At 45.4% G+C, this 18,663-nt stretch overlaps 1 protein-coding gene across 7 annotated transcripts in view; it reads left to right on the forward strand.

Moving 5' to 3' along the window:
- The window catches only part of PHACTR4 (phosphatase and actin regulator 4), an 85,368-nt gene extending 69,639 nt beyond the window's left edge, over window positions 1-15,729 (forward strand). For all 7 annotated transcript variants that reach the window (XM_035116955.2, XM_060275774.1, XM_060275773.1 and 4 more), the window contains 9 exons: window positions 1,847-2,224; window positions 5,875-6,445; window positions 7,949-8,169; window positions 9,006-9,165; window positions 9,759-9,814; window positions 11,379-11,440; window positions 12,437-12,574; window positions 14,269-14,345; window positions 14,835-15,729. In XM_035116955.2, the coding sequence (XP_034972846.2) occupies window positions 1,847-2,224; window positions 5,875-6,445; window positions 7,949-8,169; window positions 9,006-9,165; window positions 9,759-9,814; window positions 11,379-11,440; window positions 12,437-12,574; window positions 14,269-14,345; window positions 14,835-14,850 (1,679 nt within the window). In that variant the 3' untranslated portion in view covers window positions 14,851-15,729. The remainder of the gene's footprint in view (window positions 1-1,846; window positions 2,225-5,874; window positions 6,446-7,948; window positions 8,170-9,005; window positions 9,166-9,758; window positions 9,815-11,378; window positions 11,441-12,436; window positions 12,575-14,268; window positions 14,346-14,834) is intronic.
- Window positions 15,730-18,663: the final 2,934 nt, after the last annotated feature.

Below are 18,663 nucleotides of genomic sequence, written 5' to 3' on the forward strand. Positions count from 1 at the left end.
GAGGGCTGCAGGTTCCCTCTTCTTGTCCTGTTGCCACACTGGCATTTCCCCCCCTTGCCATAACACACTGCTGCTTCTCCCTCAATTCTTTCCTTACATTTTTGCCCTGCAGCTTCTGTCTTGCCTGTAACTTCAGGCAAAACTGCTTGTCCAGCCCATGATCCCCTATCTTGGAGATTGTATTACTGCCACCTCCTGGCTCCCTTTGTTGCAGTGTGGCTAAAAAGCAAAAAGTGGGAAGGGAAGGTTACAAATGTTTCCATCAGAGTTCATAAAAATGGTTTGCTTTTTCTAAAAGTGTCTGTAACAATGCCAGTTCTGCAGATTGAGGCTGTTGAATGGGTATATGTAGGGTAAGGGGATCTTGCAGGTAAGCTGTTCCCAACCTGTTACAGGCTGGGTATACTAACAGTAACTCCTTGAACTTGGCCTGGGAGCAGATCAGCAACCAGTGCAAGTCTATGAACCAATGTGTTATTTGCTGACCGGGTCTCACTCCTGCCAGCAATTGTGCTGCAGCATTCTACACTAACGGCAGGTTCCAGATCAAGTGCAAGAGAAGCTTTACATAGAGAGCATTGCAGTAATCCATTTTTGAAGTAAACCAGTGCATGAACTTTGAAGATTGGCTGCTGGGAGGCAACAGTGTAAGACGGCTATTGTCTTTAAATCCAGCTGGTGAACTTCTCAGAGTCAATTAATGGGCCACTATGAGACCAGGATGCTAGACTTGATTGTCTGGTCCAACAGGCTGTTCTTACATTAACTTCACCATGTTTTCTCTTAGTTTAATCAACCTCTTCTCTTGTTCATATTTACAGTAGCAAAATGTTGGTGATGGCAGGGTGTGAGTTTATATATGCATGTAAGGAGTGCCTGAAGGGACTCCTGGGATGTTATGAAGTGGAGCAAAGCATAGCTAGGGTTAGCATATTATATAATACTAATCACTGGTTTTCATAAATGCTTAAATTTCAGGATATCCCTTTTAAGGTTCTAAGTCAGGGATGGAGAAGCTTCAGGCCCTCCAGATGTTGATGGATTCCCTCTCCCATCATCCCCAGGCAACATAGCCAATGGTCAGGGATCATGGAGTCCAACAGTGTATGGAGGGGCACAGTTTCCTCGCTCTAAATACAGGAATTGGGAAACTGTTGCTGGTTTTGATCTGTATCACACATAGAGACGTGCAAGGTCATAAACATTATGCTGACGATTACTGGTTGGCATGGCTGGCAGAAACCAGTATGGACTGTGGTGTCTATGTAGCCTGTGGTGGCTTTTTAGGCTCCCTGTGCTGGAGGTGTCATGGGTAGGAACCTTCAGCTGCTGTGCCCAATCATGAGTGCAAAACATACTGTCTGGATATGCTCTTGGCTTGTAGCCACCCAAAGAGAGTGGTGTGAGACACCTTAAGGCCAGCTGGTTTACAGTGGCCAATGCTTTTGTGAGCACTAATCTTCCCCCCCAGCTGATAGATGCTTTGGCTGTGCTTGCTGGAGCTGGTGAGAGTTGGAATCCAAAATATCTGGAGGATACCAGGCGAGAAAGCTACATTAGAGGCAGAAGGTCTGTGTTATATAGGAAGTAAGTTCTGGTCCAAACCTTCATACTCAGCAGAAAGATGAATTAGTCTCTAAGATGCCACAACCCTCTCTTTCACGTATGTAAGGAAGCTCAGGGGTTTATGTCAAGTGGGCAGATAACAGTACTTTTAAAAGGTTTGGCTCCCTTTAATGATGCTCCATAAAATGATCAAACAGAGAGCTACCCTGAGAAGAGATGTTCTTTTCTAGGTATTGTCATAATGTCGCTGAAAACCAAAGCAAAATACGTTTCATTGCAGGAACCTTGGACGGCCATCCCAATTCAGAAGTGGAGCACCACCACCATCATGATTCTCATGCTCCTAAACAGCCTCTGCTCCCCCCAAAACGACCTTTGTCATCCTCCTCTCAGGAAACGAGCAACATGCAGGCGAGGGATCTTGGCCCTCCCAGCAGCACCGCAAGGACTATGCCTCCCTCCACAGTTGCGGCTGTCACCAGCACAGCGAAAGGGGTTAATTTTTCCACTGCTCCCTCCCCAGCCCCTCGGACTGTGCCCTCTGCTTTCACAAATGCTCGCACTACTGCTGCTACAAATGTTACCACAGCAGCACCAGCCAAGCAACCCCCTGTTCCACCTCCCAAGCCAATGAATCGGAATAGCAACCCCTTAATAGGTAAGTTGCTCTTCTTTGTGTATGCAATGTGCCTTGTTCCATCTCCAGGCCCCTCCTTGATTCTTACTGCAGTCGTAATTGATGCGAGCTCAGTGTGGATGGGGCAAAGTCTGAAGACAAAGCACCAAAATAATAATAATAATAATATACGTAATAATCACTCAGTTTTCCACATTTTTATTTTGCTTTTTAATGTCTGTACTTGTCCTTAGATTAGCACATTTATTGTGGTATAAGTCTACAAGGGCTACTTCATCAAATGCATGAAGTGTTATGCTGAGATACAGGAAATAATTGTTTCACTCTTGTCTCTTTGTTACCAATTGGGAGTGGATCATGGCACACACGCTCTGGATCTTTTATTTTTCTGAATGGACCTGGTTTGCATTCACACTCTACACAGTCTCTTATTCCTTTCTCTTCCTTTGCTAGGCCTCCTTATGCCACTTTCCTTTCTTCTTATACCTCTGTTGCAAGTACCTTAGGAGACTTTTCCAAAGACACAGCACTAGAACTTGGAGCATATAAGACCATCATAAAGAAGTTTGCATGTGTGAGAGAAAGAGACAGAAAGACAGTCCTAAACTCTCGAGCCTTTGTTCTTCAATAGGTTACCCTCCTGGGTAACATCAGGAATAATATATGTCTTTAATTGGCTGTGAAGTTTGATGTTCTTTTGGAATGGCCACCATGAGCAGGACTGTTCTGTGATTTAGACTCTTCAGTGCTTCTTCGACATTTCAGTTAATTAGTTAATTGTCCTACCTTTTCTGCGATGCTCCTGGTAACTCCCATTCGAAACAGCAAGGATCTGTGGCATAAGCTTGTGGAAATGTGCAGTGTACACAGCACAGCTCATCACAGGCCAAGCATGAACATGTAGTAAGACAGTACTGCATGCATGTAGGCGTGTGTACTTGTGTATTGCTCATCCCACAAGTCTACAGCTGTTCATGGATTTCTAGCTGTTCCTCCCCTCTAGATGCTGGTCAGGTTTTAGAACTCTTACTTCTCTGAAGCAAAACTTTTTTGTGGTTGCTTCATATATTGTAAAGGATAGGTGGGGAATATGCGGCCCAAGCCAGTGCTGTATTTTGCAGTGTGTCTCTTAACATAGTTCAAAGGTATACCAACGAAGCCACTCACCTGGGCTGTTAGAAATGGAATGCCATGAAGGAAGGAAGGCAAGGGAATATAACCAAGAAGAGCAGGTTGCCATAAGCTTTTAGGAAAGAATGTCTGTAGCACTCACAGCCTGGCAGTATATAGGGAAGGGCTATGCAATACCTGCGGTTTGAGGGTGTGGGGAGAAGGAGGGGTGAAACGTAAACAGATCTTCCAAGACTGCACCTGTTCCTGCTCACCTGCTGAGAATTCGCAGTGGGAGTGTGTGGTAGATTTCGCAATCCTACTCTGAATGCACATGTACCGTACTCAGATTGTAAGGTGTAGTGTGCCTTTTGTTTTTGACAAACAAGGTAATGATAGCAAGAAATTCTATACTGTATCACTTGTAGAGCCCTACCTTACAATCTCATATGAAGCGGAGAGCATAAATATAAAGCAATGAGAAGGGACTTGGGCTGTGTGTGTGTGTGTGTGTGTGTTGGGGAATGCATGGAAGTAGAACTCCAGAGACAGAAATGGATTGGTCTGTAGGTATAGTTTTGATCAGGCTTCCTGAAGCATGTGACTCTCCAGATGTTGTTAGACTCCAGCTCCTAACACCCCGGCCCACTGGTCATGCTGAACAGGACTGAAAAGAGTGGGAGTCTAGCGACATCTAGAAGGCACCAAGTTTGGGACGACTGACTCAGATAATACAAAGAGGACTCGCCTAATCCCATGGAAATAAACATGGCACACTTGTGGATGAAACTCTAGGGAACAAAAACACTTTTTACTAAAAGCAGAAACCAGGGAGCTGCTCTGTTGACCCCTGGAGCCATCAGACAACACAGTAAGCGAGGAGGTGACCCAGCCTCCCATGTTAATATGAAGTATGCAGGCATCCATGTTAGAATATTGATGTGGTGAATCAGATGTGTATGAAATCTTCTGGTTAAGTCAATACATATGTAAAAGGGAGAAAAAAGGGTACGAGAGTAGTAGGGTGTAGCCTGTCCTTCCCCTAGAACCTGTTTGGGCTGCCACAGGGAGGAACATGTCACAATTTGAGCTTTTGCTATAGAGCTTGATGTGATCAAGAAAGCCCCACGAGAGGCAGAAAACAAAGGGCTAAGATAATATTTATGAATGAAAGATGAGCAGGGATTAAATCCTGCAGCCTTGGCTGCATTATCTTGTTCCCTGCTCTGAACAGGATCACACATCCAGTGTAGGTATATCCTGTCATCGTGCCCATCAGCAGCTGATGTAACAAGCCACTTCAGTTGATGGGCGGGTGGATGTGGTTTGGGGAAAACAGCATTGTGGGCCAAAATTGGCCTGTGGACTGGAAATTACTTTGCTATAAAATAATAGGCAAAAATCCAGTACAGTATTCCGTGTATGAGTGGGATCTAAAGCTGTCATTTTTCTATACAGGTTGTTGATTTCTCTTAATCTTTTGAGATGGGGGTGAGTTGAGGAACTGAGGCTGAGAGAGTGACATCCCAAAATTATAATAGGGCTTTGATCACAGATCCAAATCTAATGATTTTTATTTATTTATTAAATGCCTTTACACCCCACTTTTTTAGTGTAAAACTGTCACCTGGCAGCTTAGCTGTTTTGGCTGGGGCTGTGGTCCAAAACAGCTGGAGAGCACCAACTTGGGGAAGGCTTCTTTAAGCCATGGTTTCCTTAGCAGACCACAAGTTTATCAGGAGTTTCCCCACAGACGATAAAAGAAACCATAGCCTGTATCTCCAAAGTTTCTTTTGTTTTCCAGCTTCACCTGCCCCTTGTGGCTTTATAGTTGAGTGAGCATCTAGGTCAGATGTGGGAAACCTTTGGCCCTCTGGATGTTTCAAAACTACAGCTCCCATCAGCTCTAGCGAGCATGGCCAGTAACTAGGCATGATGGGCGTTATAGTTCAGCAGCATCCAGAGGGCCAGAGGTTTCCCACACGCTGCCTAGTTTTGGGAGGCAAACAAACCATGGTTACTGAAGGGTGGTGGTTTTGCATCTAGTGCCAAACTGTCATTAAAGTAAACTAAGGTTTGCAAGTCAACAATGGAACATGATTTTAGATTGTGGTTTGTTTGCAGTAAACATAATTAAGCCACCGAGCAGCATTCAGTTGATCGATCAAACAAACCATAGTTTAAGAAACCCTAGTTGAATAAATAATGACTTGGTTAACTAAGCTAGCAAAACATTAACAGCCAAACCCTGTAAATTAACAGTGTGTAAACAGCAGACCTAAATATATGAGGCAAGAAAAGAAGAAAAAGCCATCAATAAAAGGATGAGTAGGAGAAATAAAACTTTCCATTCATTATCCCTTCGACCTTGCTGACTCTCTGCCCCATTTGTCTGCCAATGACCTGTAGGTACCTGGCAAATTGTTTTCCATTGGGGTAAGGGCTGAAGGCATGGAAAGGTCCTGCCTCTCTCCGGAATTTGCCTGGTCTGGGTACCCTTTGTGTGATCTGGGATGCTTGCTGTAACCATACCTAACAAGTGTTCCTCTCTTCTCTTCTAGCTGAATTGACTCAAGCGATCAGTAGCGGCACAGCTTTGTCTAAGCCTTCTCCGCCTTTGCCTCCCAAGAGAGGCATCCCATTAAACTTGCCTTCATCCCTTGAATCGGCTGCTGCTCCCAAGTCGCCTAATGACAGGTCGTCCTACCCTTCCTCGATACCTGCGCACATGCTGCCACCTCACCCGCCCCCTTCTCCTTCACCACCTCTGCCTTCGCACATTCCTCCAGAACCTGCCCATGTCCCTTCGCCTTCCTCCACCCCTGGGGCAGAGCCTCCCCTTCCCTCCGAACTGCGGGTGGAAACCCCACAGGAAGGGCTCTCTGTGCTGGATGCATGCAAGAGGATGGCCGAGCAGGGCTTTGGAGAGCCTCGGATGCCTTCGCGGCTGCCCCCACTCCCACTCCACATCCGCATCCAGCAGGCACTGGCGAGCCCCCTGCCATCAACGCCGCCAGCCGAAGGCTCACACAGGGCACACTCGCTGCTCTTTGAGACTGAAGGCTCCTATGACGACAACGGGACCCTGGGCAGAACGAAGTCGCTGCCGGTTACTATTGAGATGCTGAAAGTGTGAGTCCCACTTGAAATTGCTGGTGTGGAGCTCTGTGCAGTCCGTTTGGGCTTTGTCCTTTTATTTCCCACTCCAAGTCTCTCAACCGCTGCGTGCCCAACACTTTATTGAAATAGGCTATTTCTGAACTCTGATTTAGTTATTTTTATTTATTAGATTTATATACCGCCCTTCATTGAAAGATCTTAGGGCAGTTCCAAAGATCCTAGTTAAAGTTAAAAGCACAAAGTTAAAGTTAAAAGCAAGTTAAAAGCACAAATAGATAGTTAAAACAGAAATAATAAAACAATAACCCCACTCCCCTCTCACAAGCACGTTTTAAAGGCTGTATAATATTAATCAGCCAAAGGCTTGGTTGAAAAGGAAGGTTTTTCCTAGTGCCAAAAGGTGTATAATAATGAAGGTGCCAGCAGAACTTTCATGGGGAGTACATACCACAAATGGGGAGGCACACAAAGAAGTTTGTGATGCAAGAGCACAAAAATCCTTAATTCTCAACTTGGTATTATTATTATTATTACTACTACAGTCGTACCTTGGTTCTCGAACTTAATTCGTTCCAGGAGTCCTTTCGACTCCCGAAACCATTCAGAAACCAAGGCGCAACTTCCGACTGGCTGCAGGAGCTTCCTGCACTCAAGCGGAAGCTGCGTCGGACATTTGGTTTCTGAAAAACGTTTGCAAACCAGAACACTTGCTTCCAGGTTTGCGGCGTTTGGGAGCCAAAATGTATGAGTACCAAGGCATTCGACAACCAAGGTACGATTGTATTAACTTGCCTAGGTATAGTCTTTCTTGGGCTGTTCAGTCCTAAGCAGCTTCTGGATGTTTGTTTTACGTGGCATGAAGGATAACTTCTGCCTCTTCAACCAGGCCTTGGGCTGATTGACATCCAGTGCCCTTTTAAATGTGTTGTGGAACGGGGATTATTGGTTGCTGTTCTCATTTTTATTACGCATTTTGTGGTTTTATATTGTAATTTTATGTTGTAAACCGCCCTGGGATCTATGGATGAAGAGCACTATACAAAGTTAATTAAGTAATTAATTAATTAATTATAATTATAACAGCTTTTTAAGGTGTTCACAAGTGGGGGCGTGATTTTAATATCCAGCACTCTGAGCCCTGAAAATAGAGCTTGGCAGGCAGTATGAAATCTGTAAACATAGTTTGCATGTTCTGTGTAATACACATTGACTAGTCATTGCAGGGGGAAATGGTTGCCAGAGTTGTGGGCAGCTTGCTGTCCCTCCTTCCTGCTGGTGCACATGACAATTGCAGTCCCAAACATCTGGAGGGCACCAGGTTGGAGAACCCACTGGCGGTTAATTGCTCTTCAGGTATCGAGGTCAGAAAGGAATCATGAAGTGTAACCATAATATTCTACTGAATCAAGGCCAAGGGAAGGGAACAAAAACCTTGATGCATGCAATTGCACACTTGTAGAAGGCTGACCTGGAGTGTTTTGTTTTAAAAATCACAATTGTGTGCCTTTCTGTTAGTCCAGACGATGATGAAGAGGAGGAAGGTGTCCAAGAGGATGTGCATCATTCCAATTCCCATGTTTACATTGGAGAGTCTCCCACTGTTACGGTCATTCCCAGGCTCATCCTCCAGACAGTACAGGATGAAGAGGAGGGTCCAAGCGACTCAGACTCCGAGGGACCTATTCTTTATAAGGAGGAGGAGGAGGAAGAGGATGAAGAAGATGACAGCCATAACAGTAAGGCTCTCACTTTTGGACAGAACTAACTCCAGAGAGGGCCACTAAAATGCAGGGGAGAATTTAACCCTTTCCCTTCTTTGGGACAGGTGCTGTTTGCCTTGGGGGCAGGGAACCCCTCTTTGATGTCATCGTGTGTTTTTCCTCTTCTCCAGTGACAACACTAACTTCAAGGGGGGTGTTTACCTCACATCCACAGCAGGAGAGGAAAAGGTTAAAGGCACTCCCTTCAGTGCTGTGGGCCCAACTCTGTGGAACTCCCTCCCACTAGAAGTCAGACAGGCCACTGCCCTTGCTGAGTTTCAGACACCTCTTTTTATTTACAAATGCTGCTCTGCTATTTAAAAAAAATCTGGTGTTATTAGTTTAAAGATCCAGGGGGTTTAAGCACTTTTGAGGTTTAATTCATATTTTAAGTCCTGTATATATTTCTTTGGAAGCCTCTTCAAGACCCAGAATAAACAGTGCACCTCTCCTTCCCCACACTTGCTGTGACCCCATTAATGATCAGGGCCCTTTCCTGCAGCTAATGCAGTGTGTGTGTGTGTGTGTGTGTGTGTGTGTGTGTGTGTGTGTGTGTGTTTAAGCAACATACATAAAAGTTATGTCACATATACTTTGGCCCTGAGGTGCTAGATCAAAAATGCTTTGCATTAGGAGACAGGTGCTCCTTTGCTGCAGTGCAGTGGCACATTTCTCCTGCTTTGTGACTTATCCATGCTGCAACTGTAAGCAAAATGGTAATGCAATCTGAAAGTTGAGGGTACAGCTGGCTGGTGGTCAGCCACTCTGCTTGCTTTGTGACAAGATCTCCTTTCCTTTCTCTCTTTCCAAAGCTGCACTAGCCAACAAAGTCAGGAGAAAAGATACCCTAGCCATGAAACTGGGCAACATGGCTCCCAGGCAGGAGCTACCAGAAGAGAACACCACGTTTCCTCGGAAGAGCAAGGAAGAGTGGCAGGAAATCCGCCAGCAGATTGGGACAACACTGATCAGGTAGGAAGGCAGAAGGAAGTGTGCAAAAGGGCCCAGTTAGGGATTGCGTGGGAAATGTCCCAGGTAGGTGCCATTTTCCTCTCTGAATTTGTACTAAACACAGCCACCCATCCAGCTGCGGTCCTAGGCAGATCTTGCACATCTGGCCTGCCAGCACTGGAAGCAGCAGGGCACTTTCTCTGCTTCCTGAAATCAAAGCCATTCAGACATGCTGCTGTTTAAGTATGCATTTATTTCTTGCGTTTTATATCCTGCTTTTCCACTGAATGGTACTCAAAAGTCACTATCCGCAGTAATGTAAATACAAGGCAACGAAATACAAAATACAGTAAAACAGGAATAAAATATAACCATCTTTGCTGTTCTAGAGCCATACAGGAAAAGAGCAGTGTGTGTGAGCCTAACACTTTACTCGGGCTCATTGGGGCTCCTCCACATTGTGCTAAACCATGGTTACGTGCAAACTACCTTAGTGCAAAGAAAGATGGGGAAAGCCACAAGTTTTCTTGTAGTCGGTGTCAGAGTTTTGTGCTTTTGTCCTAAAAGGATGCACTTGTGATTTGCCTTTCTGCCCCTGCTTACTCTTAAATTAGGCGATTAAGTCAGAGACCAACAGCAGAGGAATTGGAGCAAAGGAATATACTTCAACGTAAGTAGAAGCTTCTCCATGTGCTTATTTTCTAAGGAGTATTCAGATCATTTCTACAGCACTCTGGCTCCGAGGCATTCTCCCTTGGCTGCTGTCCCAAACACTGTCCTGCTGCAGTGTTGCTTGCTATTCCTGCCGTGCAGCATTCTTGCTACCGTACCTGTGATTTGCATGGAAAGTTTCATTTGAATTTCCAGCAGACCATAGGCTGCAATAGGTGATCTGGATTGCAACTAATGAATAGCGCACAGGGCAAGCTCTTCCCCCTTGGCAACTGCAGGTGGTAGAACCGCCTTTTGTTGTAGGAAAACGAGGAAGAGTGCTGTTTTAATATGCAATGCTGTTTTAATATGGCGGCCTGCTTTTAAAAAAATATTTATAACTGGTGGGTGGTGGTTGTTTTTAGCTGTATCTGTTTTTAAATTCATGTTCTGAGCTACAAGTAGGTAGCCGTGTTGGTCTGACGTAGTCAAAACAAAATAAAAAAATTCCTTCCAGCAGCACTTTTCTGAGCTGAGAGATCCACAGCCATGGCTCTAGCCCCATAGAAAAAGCCATACCCGCTAAGGCTTCCAACCTGAGCCAAGAGGGATACAGCACACGAGTGAGTCTTCCCCAGATAACCTAAGGAGGAGGACACGTGGAGAAGGCCATAGGAGCCCAGTCCATAGGACTTTAAATGTAAAACAAACTCCAAACTCCGTAAACTGGATCCAGGAACACATTGACAGCCAATTTAGATTTTCAGCGATGTGGGAATAACATGATTCCTGGAGGGTGGGGTGGGGCCAAGCAGGAAATCAAACCGCCGTGTTCTACACCAGTTGAAGTTTCTAAACTCTTCAGGGATAGGTCCTGTGTAGAAGAAGCATTTCAGTACAGTCATACCTCATGTAGCATCTGCTTCAGGTTACGTGTTTTCGTGTTGCGTCCCACGGCAACGCGGAAGTACCGGAACGGGTTACTTCCAGGTTTTGCTGCTCTCGCATGCACAGAAGCGCTAAATTGTGCTGTGCACGTGCACAGATGCAGTGCTTCAGCGTGCGTCAGTTCCGTGTTACGAACGGACCTCCAGAACAGATCCTGTCTGTAACACAAGGTTCCACTGTAATGTCATGCTGCTACGTTCTGTGGACTAAGGCAATAAATGCTATTCTTCTTCCGCAATTCTAGTGAGGGATTGTCAGGTCATAGTTGGTTTCCTCTGCTTGGATTTATCCAGAGTCATTTAATAAACTGTTTTGTGCTGGGAATGAGTGGTCTAAAGTAAAATCAGTGGATCACATTGTTTTCAAGGGAACAGCTTTTTGCATGGAGGGTCTGTAAGGAATTTTGCTGGGTGTGGATGGTCACCCATATTACCTTTATATAATGTCAAATACACGCATACACACCAAGTTCCTAACACCTCCTTCATGCAGGAGACCAAATCTGTAGAAGCACTTGATCAACAGGTGTGTACCATTCATAGATCAATAACTGCAACATTTTATTTGTTAATGCTAAATTATGTTGGGAGGAAAGAGAAGTTCCAGACATCATCAATTATTTTTCTCTTTCACAGAAAAAAATGAGGCTGACCGGCAAGCTGAAAAAAGGGAAATAAAGCGCAGGCTCACCAGAAAGGTATTGGAGCATTACGGGCTGCTGGGAATTTTGTACTGCTTTATTAATATACTTTTTAATTTTTTAAAAAAGTTTCATTAAACATTACAAACAACAAAGAAAACCGCTCAAAGTTATTTCATTTACAAACTTAGTCAAAGCACAGCGCAGAAGTAGGGGAAAGTATCCACCAATGTAATATTGTAAACACTGCTCTCCTGCATGTGAAGAGTCATCTTGTGGCAAGGATCCTGCACCTCATGCATTACCCCATTTTCCACGAACTCCCACATGGCCTCTGCACAGTGGAGCCTGAGAGTCTACAGAGTAGGCTGCCCCATATTTCTGAAGGAGAAGAGCAGAAAGCAGACCACCTCAAACCTACCCCTTTTTGAGACACCCCAATAGCTCTCCTTCTCTGTATAAGGTGATCGGAGAGAGCCATGTCCCAGATGTAATTAATCCAGGTCTCCAATTTCTATTTTAAAAAAAAGATAGGGGAAAAACCCCAACCATACTGAGTTGCCCTAACAAATGACTTTGTTCACATTTCCTTCTGTACCAGCTGCACTAGTGGAAGCCAGTCAGCACACCAGGATTATGCCTGGGAGGTGACATTTGCTCCTCATGGTTTTGTTTTGGGTTAATCCTTATTTTGCAAAGCAAGAGGCATCTTTGGTTTTGTTGACTTAAATGAGTTTTCACAAAACCACTCACCCACCCTGTCCATACACCCCACTTCCTCTTTCCATATCTGATTATTGGGAGGCTTTGCACAGGACAGATGCACCAAGGCAACCCACAAGTCACTGGACTGGAGCAACTACCTGGATATGCAGTGCTGCCACGCTAAGACTTGTGATACTGGATTAGTGCAACGCTTGTGCCAGGATCCACTTTAGCCTTGTGAAGCAGACCACCTGATTTCACTTGCAAGTCACAATTTCTCTCTCTCTCTCTCTCTCTCTCTCTCTCTCTCTCTCTCTCTCTCTCTCTCTCTCTCTCTCTGCCTTTTAGCTTAGTCAAAGGCCTACTGTGGCTGAACTGCAGGCAAGGAAGATCCTGAGGTTTAATGAATATGTGGAGGTAACAGATGCCCAGGACTACGACAGGCGAGCAGACAAGCCATGGACCAAATTAACCCCTGCTGACAAGGTGAGAAAGGCAAATGCTCTCTCTGCCCAGCCTGTCTCTCCACACCCCTGTCCCAATGCATCTCTGCCACCCTCAGATGTCCAAGGCCTCCTGTCTTCTCAAACGGATTCATCTGCACCTTACAGACTGGGGCTGCCTTTCAGAATACTTGTATGACATCACCTGCCATTTCCTTCAAGACCCACCTTTTCTGCAATGTCTGTCGTCCCTGCAGTAATGAAACCACAGTGTGTGTTTTGTGGCTGTGTGCCTTCTGCTCTGCCTTCCTGTTCTGCTGAACCTTTGGACCTCCAGATGTTGTTGCACTCCAGCCCCCTTCAGACCAAGACAATGTGGCTAGTGATCAGGGGTGATGGAAATTATAGTCCAAGAACATCTGGAGAGACACAGGTCCCTCATTCCTACTTCCCATCAAAGCTCCACAGTCAGCGGCAGTAGGCTTCTGAATGCCAGATGCGGGAAACCGCAAGAGGGGAGAGTACAGTTGAGTTCAGATCCTGCTTACTGGCTTCCCATAGGCATCTGGTCGGCCACTATGAAAGCAGGATGTTGAATTAGATGAGCCTTTGGCCAGGTCAGCAGGCTCTTCTTTGGTTCAGGTATGTGCATCTGAAGTAAATACATGTCCCACCCCTGCCTGTGTCTGTTTGCAGTTCTCTGTTTGCTCACCTATGTAAGATACTAGCTTTTTAACTTCTCAAGGAACCTCCTGCTCTCTTGTGCTCTGCCATACACATGGGGAGAGTGCTATATTTCACCACCATGTTCTTCATCATCATATAAGTTGAGCCTTGCCTATGTGCAAACTTTCAAGGGGTTTGTTCTGTTCCTCATCCTCTGGGCAGTGAGGAACATCCTCCTTGCTGCCTCCATTTCTGGCTGTGTTTCATGCCTCTTGCAGCACCATCCGTTCACCCGCCCCCTGCATAATGAGGTTTCCTGTGCTATATTGCAAAGGGGGAACCAAATGCCATGATGACCACAAAAGTACTGATAATAGTCTGATAGATATAAATATATAACAGTCTGATACACCTACACAAAGAAGCACCACCTATTTTATAGGTCCATGTGTCTGCATCTGTTGAAGAGGCTCTTTGATAGGGGGGGCTTGTTTGCTGGGCAAGAGTGAGTGCCTTCTCGGGGGCTGCATGAAAACTGGGAAACAATGTTCTGTTGGAAGTGATTATTCTATCTGTACTTCCTTGTCTGTGTTATACACTATAATCGCAGGGTGTTTTGTCTTGATATTGGAGTGTGATATGAAATGTTCTGTTTGTTGGAAGCCGCCTTAAGTGATGCTTATGCATTAGAAAAGCAGGGGAAGCATTCTTACATAACCAAAATAATGAGTAAGTAAATAAACCATACAGAAACCCCCATAAGTAATGAAGCTGCCAGAAACCCAGTGTTTCCTGCCAGCTGTTTCCCCACCTCCCCAGCCCACCTCCCCTCTCCCTTCTGGTCTCCTGAGAGATTATTTCCTTTCGTGCTTTGATCCTGGCTACTGGTCAGAACATCCAAAGAGGAAGTGCAGCACAATGGCTAAGGTGGGTTGCTTCTGATAGGATGAAATAGACATAAGGCAGACATACAAAGCTGGGACACCCTGATGATTGGGTAGGACCTGTCTGGGCTGGAAGTGCTCAGATCTGAACTGACAGGGCTACTTCTCCCCACTTTTCCCCATTTAGGCTGCCATCCGGAAGGAGCTGAACGAGTTCAAGAGCTCTGAAATGGAAGTCCACGAAGAGAGCAAGCAGTTCACACGGTATGTAAGAGGGAGGCGCCCACTTTCCTTCCCATGCTTCTTTTGTAGGACTGTAGCGGCTCCAGGCATTTCCACTAGTCTTCCTTGCCATGGTCAGGTTTGCACCAGCATCTCATCGCCTCTCTAGTGTGTGATGTCTGGAGGTGGGGAGAGGGCAGAAACTTGCCCCCATGGATTCCCCATCTTTAGTGAGCTTTGGACATGGCCCTGCTAAACCCATGTTTGGTGCACGTTGTGCGGCAGGCTGAAGCCAAGAAGGCAGGGGGTATGCTCTGGGTGGGAAGCATTAACACAGGCAGACATTTGCTGATAGTATTTGATGGTTGGCCAGCACCATCTAGCAGTGAGAGCTTGACAGGTGTGGTTCTCATGTGCTGAGGGCATGACCTGGATGCGGCATACAAGACCCAAAGGGGGCGGGCAGGAAAGGCGTCCAAGCCCATTGCCATTCTCACAAGCACAATGTGATTCTCCTGATCTCTCTTGCAGGTTTCATCGGCCATGAAACTTTTAGAAAACTCACCCCCCAACACTGATAGATGTGCCAGAGAAGGTTGCTGATGACTAGTGGCATTTGCTGGTTGCCTTCTCCTGAGCTGAAGAGGAACCTTTGAAGCTTGTCAAGATTTGCCTTCAGATCGTATCCAGGAAATGACCTCCTTCAGGGAAACGAGAGGGGTGGGGAGAGCCTTGTCCAAAAGTCGCATTTCATTGGAAGGAGTTTCTGTCAAGTGCCATCAAATCACAACGGCGGGGGGAGAAACACTATACCTCAGATGAATCAGCAATACCCCCTGCTTGTAGCTGGGTGCCCTGACTCACGTTAGACGTGGACAGCTCCAGCATTTGAATGGATAATGCCCCCCTTCTTCCTGTTCTGCTGTAAATAATATGTTCTGATCTGTTTTATAGGCTTTTTCAAAGGAAGAGATAATATTGGAGCAGCCTTTGTAGGTAGTGAACAGGAAGCAAGAGTGTGTGCCTGTGCGTGTGGGAGAGATTGAGAGAGAGAGTGCTTGTGCGTGCATGTGCTCTGTACAAAGGAAACTTTAAAATACTGACCTAGCAGGAAACTGACACATTATGGGAGATTTTTGTTTTGTTGCTTATGTCTTTTGGATGTGCTTAATATGCAGAATCACTACTGACCAATTTTAAATCATCCTGCAGAAAAAAATTATAGTTCTTAATTGGCATGTGCTGCATTTTGAGAGAGAGGGACAGTTTTTAGACAATTTTTTTAAGATGGACAACAAAAAACTTGTAACGTTGAGACCTCTTTTTTTCTGGTGCATATTTAGTCCTATATAACAGGAACTGCAAAGCCTAAAACAAGTTGCCTTCAGGAAGCAGGTGGCATGAAATATATTGTATATATATTTTTTTTTAAAAAAATCATGACTACTTTTCTTTTTAAAAACTTTCTGAAATTAGAGTGGAACTTGCCTTTTCTTAGTCAAGTAGCAAAATGTATTGGAAGTTCCAAATGTCACATGCTTGAGAAGGGCTTGAATTCGACCTTTCGTATTTATAAACGTTAGCAAATACGGGATCCCTTGATCTCTCGCGGAATGTTTCTGAATGATTTTGCAAGCCACTGCTGGGTTGCAGGGTTGGCCACCCTTTCGTGTGAGAGGCTGGGAAGCATTTGGGTGTGTGTTAATGTAGGTCAGCTTCCCCCAGCTTCAGGCCTTCCAGATGTTTTTGGCCCACAACCACTGACCACGCCAGCTGAGGCTGCTGGGAGTTGTAGTTCAACATCATTTGACAAGCCTCCGTCTGGGGAAGACAGATGTAGATGGTTCCGTGTTTGACAACTGCTTTGGTTGCACAAGCTACCTTTGCAGAACCTGATGCCCTACCAGTGGGTAGGCAGCACACAGGCGGCTCAAGGCTGTGTCCTGTGCCATTCTATGCTTCCTCGCCTTGAGAAGAGGCTGTTACATAACTGCTGAAGCCTACCCAGTTGCCAAACCTTCTGGTGGGTAAGATGCAATAGAAGAAGAAGGGCTGCTATATCTTGCAACAATCACATAAGACAAGGAGTGTCAGGAGGCACTGGGTTGGATCCAGATTAAATGAATTTAGAACCCACTGAAATCCATAGGAATAAGATTGTCAGGACTTAAAATACCATTGATTTCAGTGGGGGCTGCACCACTCACTTTGTCTGAATCCAACAGAATACCTTTTCATGAGCAAAGGGCAAAAGCCTGGAACACTCTTTGCTATACAACTGTTAAAGGCAGCAGTAGACGGGTATGTGGGTGCCTCCAGGTAATCTTGGGCTACAACTGCCATGATATATGGCCATTGGCCATGCTGGTGGGAGTTCTCCACCCCTGTGTTGAAGCATCAAGAATCCCATTCCAATATGTCCTAGTCATCTTTCTGGGCAGACCAGGGATACAAAGATCTCAAACTCTGTTTTTGTACCTCAAGGGTTTCATTCTACCCCTTAGCTGACCCTTTTTGTTCTCTCTTCCCCCCCCCCCCAAAAAAAACCACACACCAAATCCTTTTGTTTTCTTGAGCACTGACTTGGTGAGAATATTTTGCATGGGGTGAGGGGGGTGGAGTTTGGCTTTGTTGCCTTTAAGGCAGAGGATGGGCAATCTGTGGTCTTCCAGATTTGTTGGACTCTTGTTGGTCCCAGTCAGCATGACCAAACGCCAGGGATTATGGGAGTTGGAGACCAGCACCTGGGAGAGCCCACAGGATTCCTACTGCTACTTGAATAGCATTTCTTCAGGAAGAGTGCAAGGAGAGAAGCTATTGTAGACATCAGGGGAGTGCTGAAGCGCTCTATGCCAGAACTGCTTTTTCAAAGTGTGTAAAATATATTTCTGTAGAGCAGATGATTGCATTGTATAGCTGTCTTCCTTTCAATAAGATTTTATGGAATAAATTTTTTTTAGAAAAGAAAAAGCTTGCTCTTCTCTTCTCCCTCTCAGTTGCATTGCCGACTGGTTACCTCGCAGCTCTTGTGCAGTCACTTCCCAGATACAGAGAGTGTCACAGTATCATAGAATTGTAGAGTTGGAAGGCACCCCAAGGGTCATCTAGACCAACCCCCTGCAATGCAGGAATCTCAGCTAAAGCATCCATGACAGATGGCCACCCAACCTCTGCTTAAAAACCTCCACGGAGAGGTTTTTAAATTTCCAACAAATGAGAGGTTTGCTATCTCTACCCCCCCCCCTGGAGAGGTAAAAACTATATTCTAAAAAGTGCAGCTACATACTGCCCCCCATGTCTTACAGGTGGAGATTATTGTATCAAATCTACTCAGTGCAATGCATTCATTTCCTCTGCAATTGCTTGTCCTGAACAGTCTTAGAATTATTATTTTTAAAGGGAGATATAGGTGAGTTCAGTGCTTTTTTCCTTAAAAAATGTTTAGGGGTACTCTCATTTTCCTACTCCTATTGAAATACTGCCCATCAATGAGGCCAAATTTAGATTCACAAAATGTTTAGGGGTATGCGTACCCCTGTGTCCCCCCCCCAGAAAAAAGCACTGGGTGAGTTTATATGTACAGAAACCCCTGGTTTTGTGTTATGAATGTCATGTGCCATACAAAATAACTGCATCCTGCCCACTCCACCTGCCATTGTCACATGGCTCCTGGAAGGCTGCCCTCGGGCGGAAAAGGGTTCCCCATCCCTGGTGTGCAGGGTTCTTTCAAAAAATCAGGCCAAAACATGTCCACTCTATAAAAATTTTACTCACTAGAGGGCAGCCTTGAACTGTTTCAAGAGACTGTCACTATAAAAAGTTAGATACGGTAATTTAGAAAGTTCAAAGGAACAGGAGATCTGCATCTTCCAAAATTAGATCAATACGAAAGATGGTACAGTGTTAGACCTCCTCTAGAAGCGCATCCTGGATCCCTGGAGCGCATCCTGGGCAGCTGAGGGTGCCTGGAGCGTCAAACAAAGTGGAATTGTGCTAAATTTTCAAAGTGTTGAGTTTGGGGAGCTGGGTAGTATGCAAAGGGAAGGCCACAAGCTGAATTTTTAACACTGAATAGCTACTTAACTGTGCAGTATTCTGCATGTCTGCCCAAAACTTATTGCACTGAGTTCAATGGAACTTGTTCCCTGGTAATTCCATCAAGCTGCCTGAATGGGAGAGATAGGAAGCAGGGCTCATTCCATCAGCTCTGCTCCAGGACCAGCTCCTCCAGGCACCTCCTAGCCCTGAACTGTTTCCTTGCCAGCTAGCCGGTCAAAGAAATACTATTTGACCATTTGTTGTCTGGGTTTGCTTTTTCCCATATGTGCCATTCCTTCTGCAGTGAAACACTGGGTGAGTT

The sequence above is a fragment of the Zootoca vivipara genome, chromosome 6, assembly GCF_963506605.1.
Source record: "Zootoca vivipara chromosome 6, rZooViv1.1, whole genome shotgun sequence".
Taxonomy (NCBI): Eukaryota; Metazoa; Chordata; class Lepidosauria; order Squamata; family Lacertidae; genus Zootoca; species Zootoca vivipara.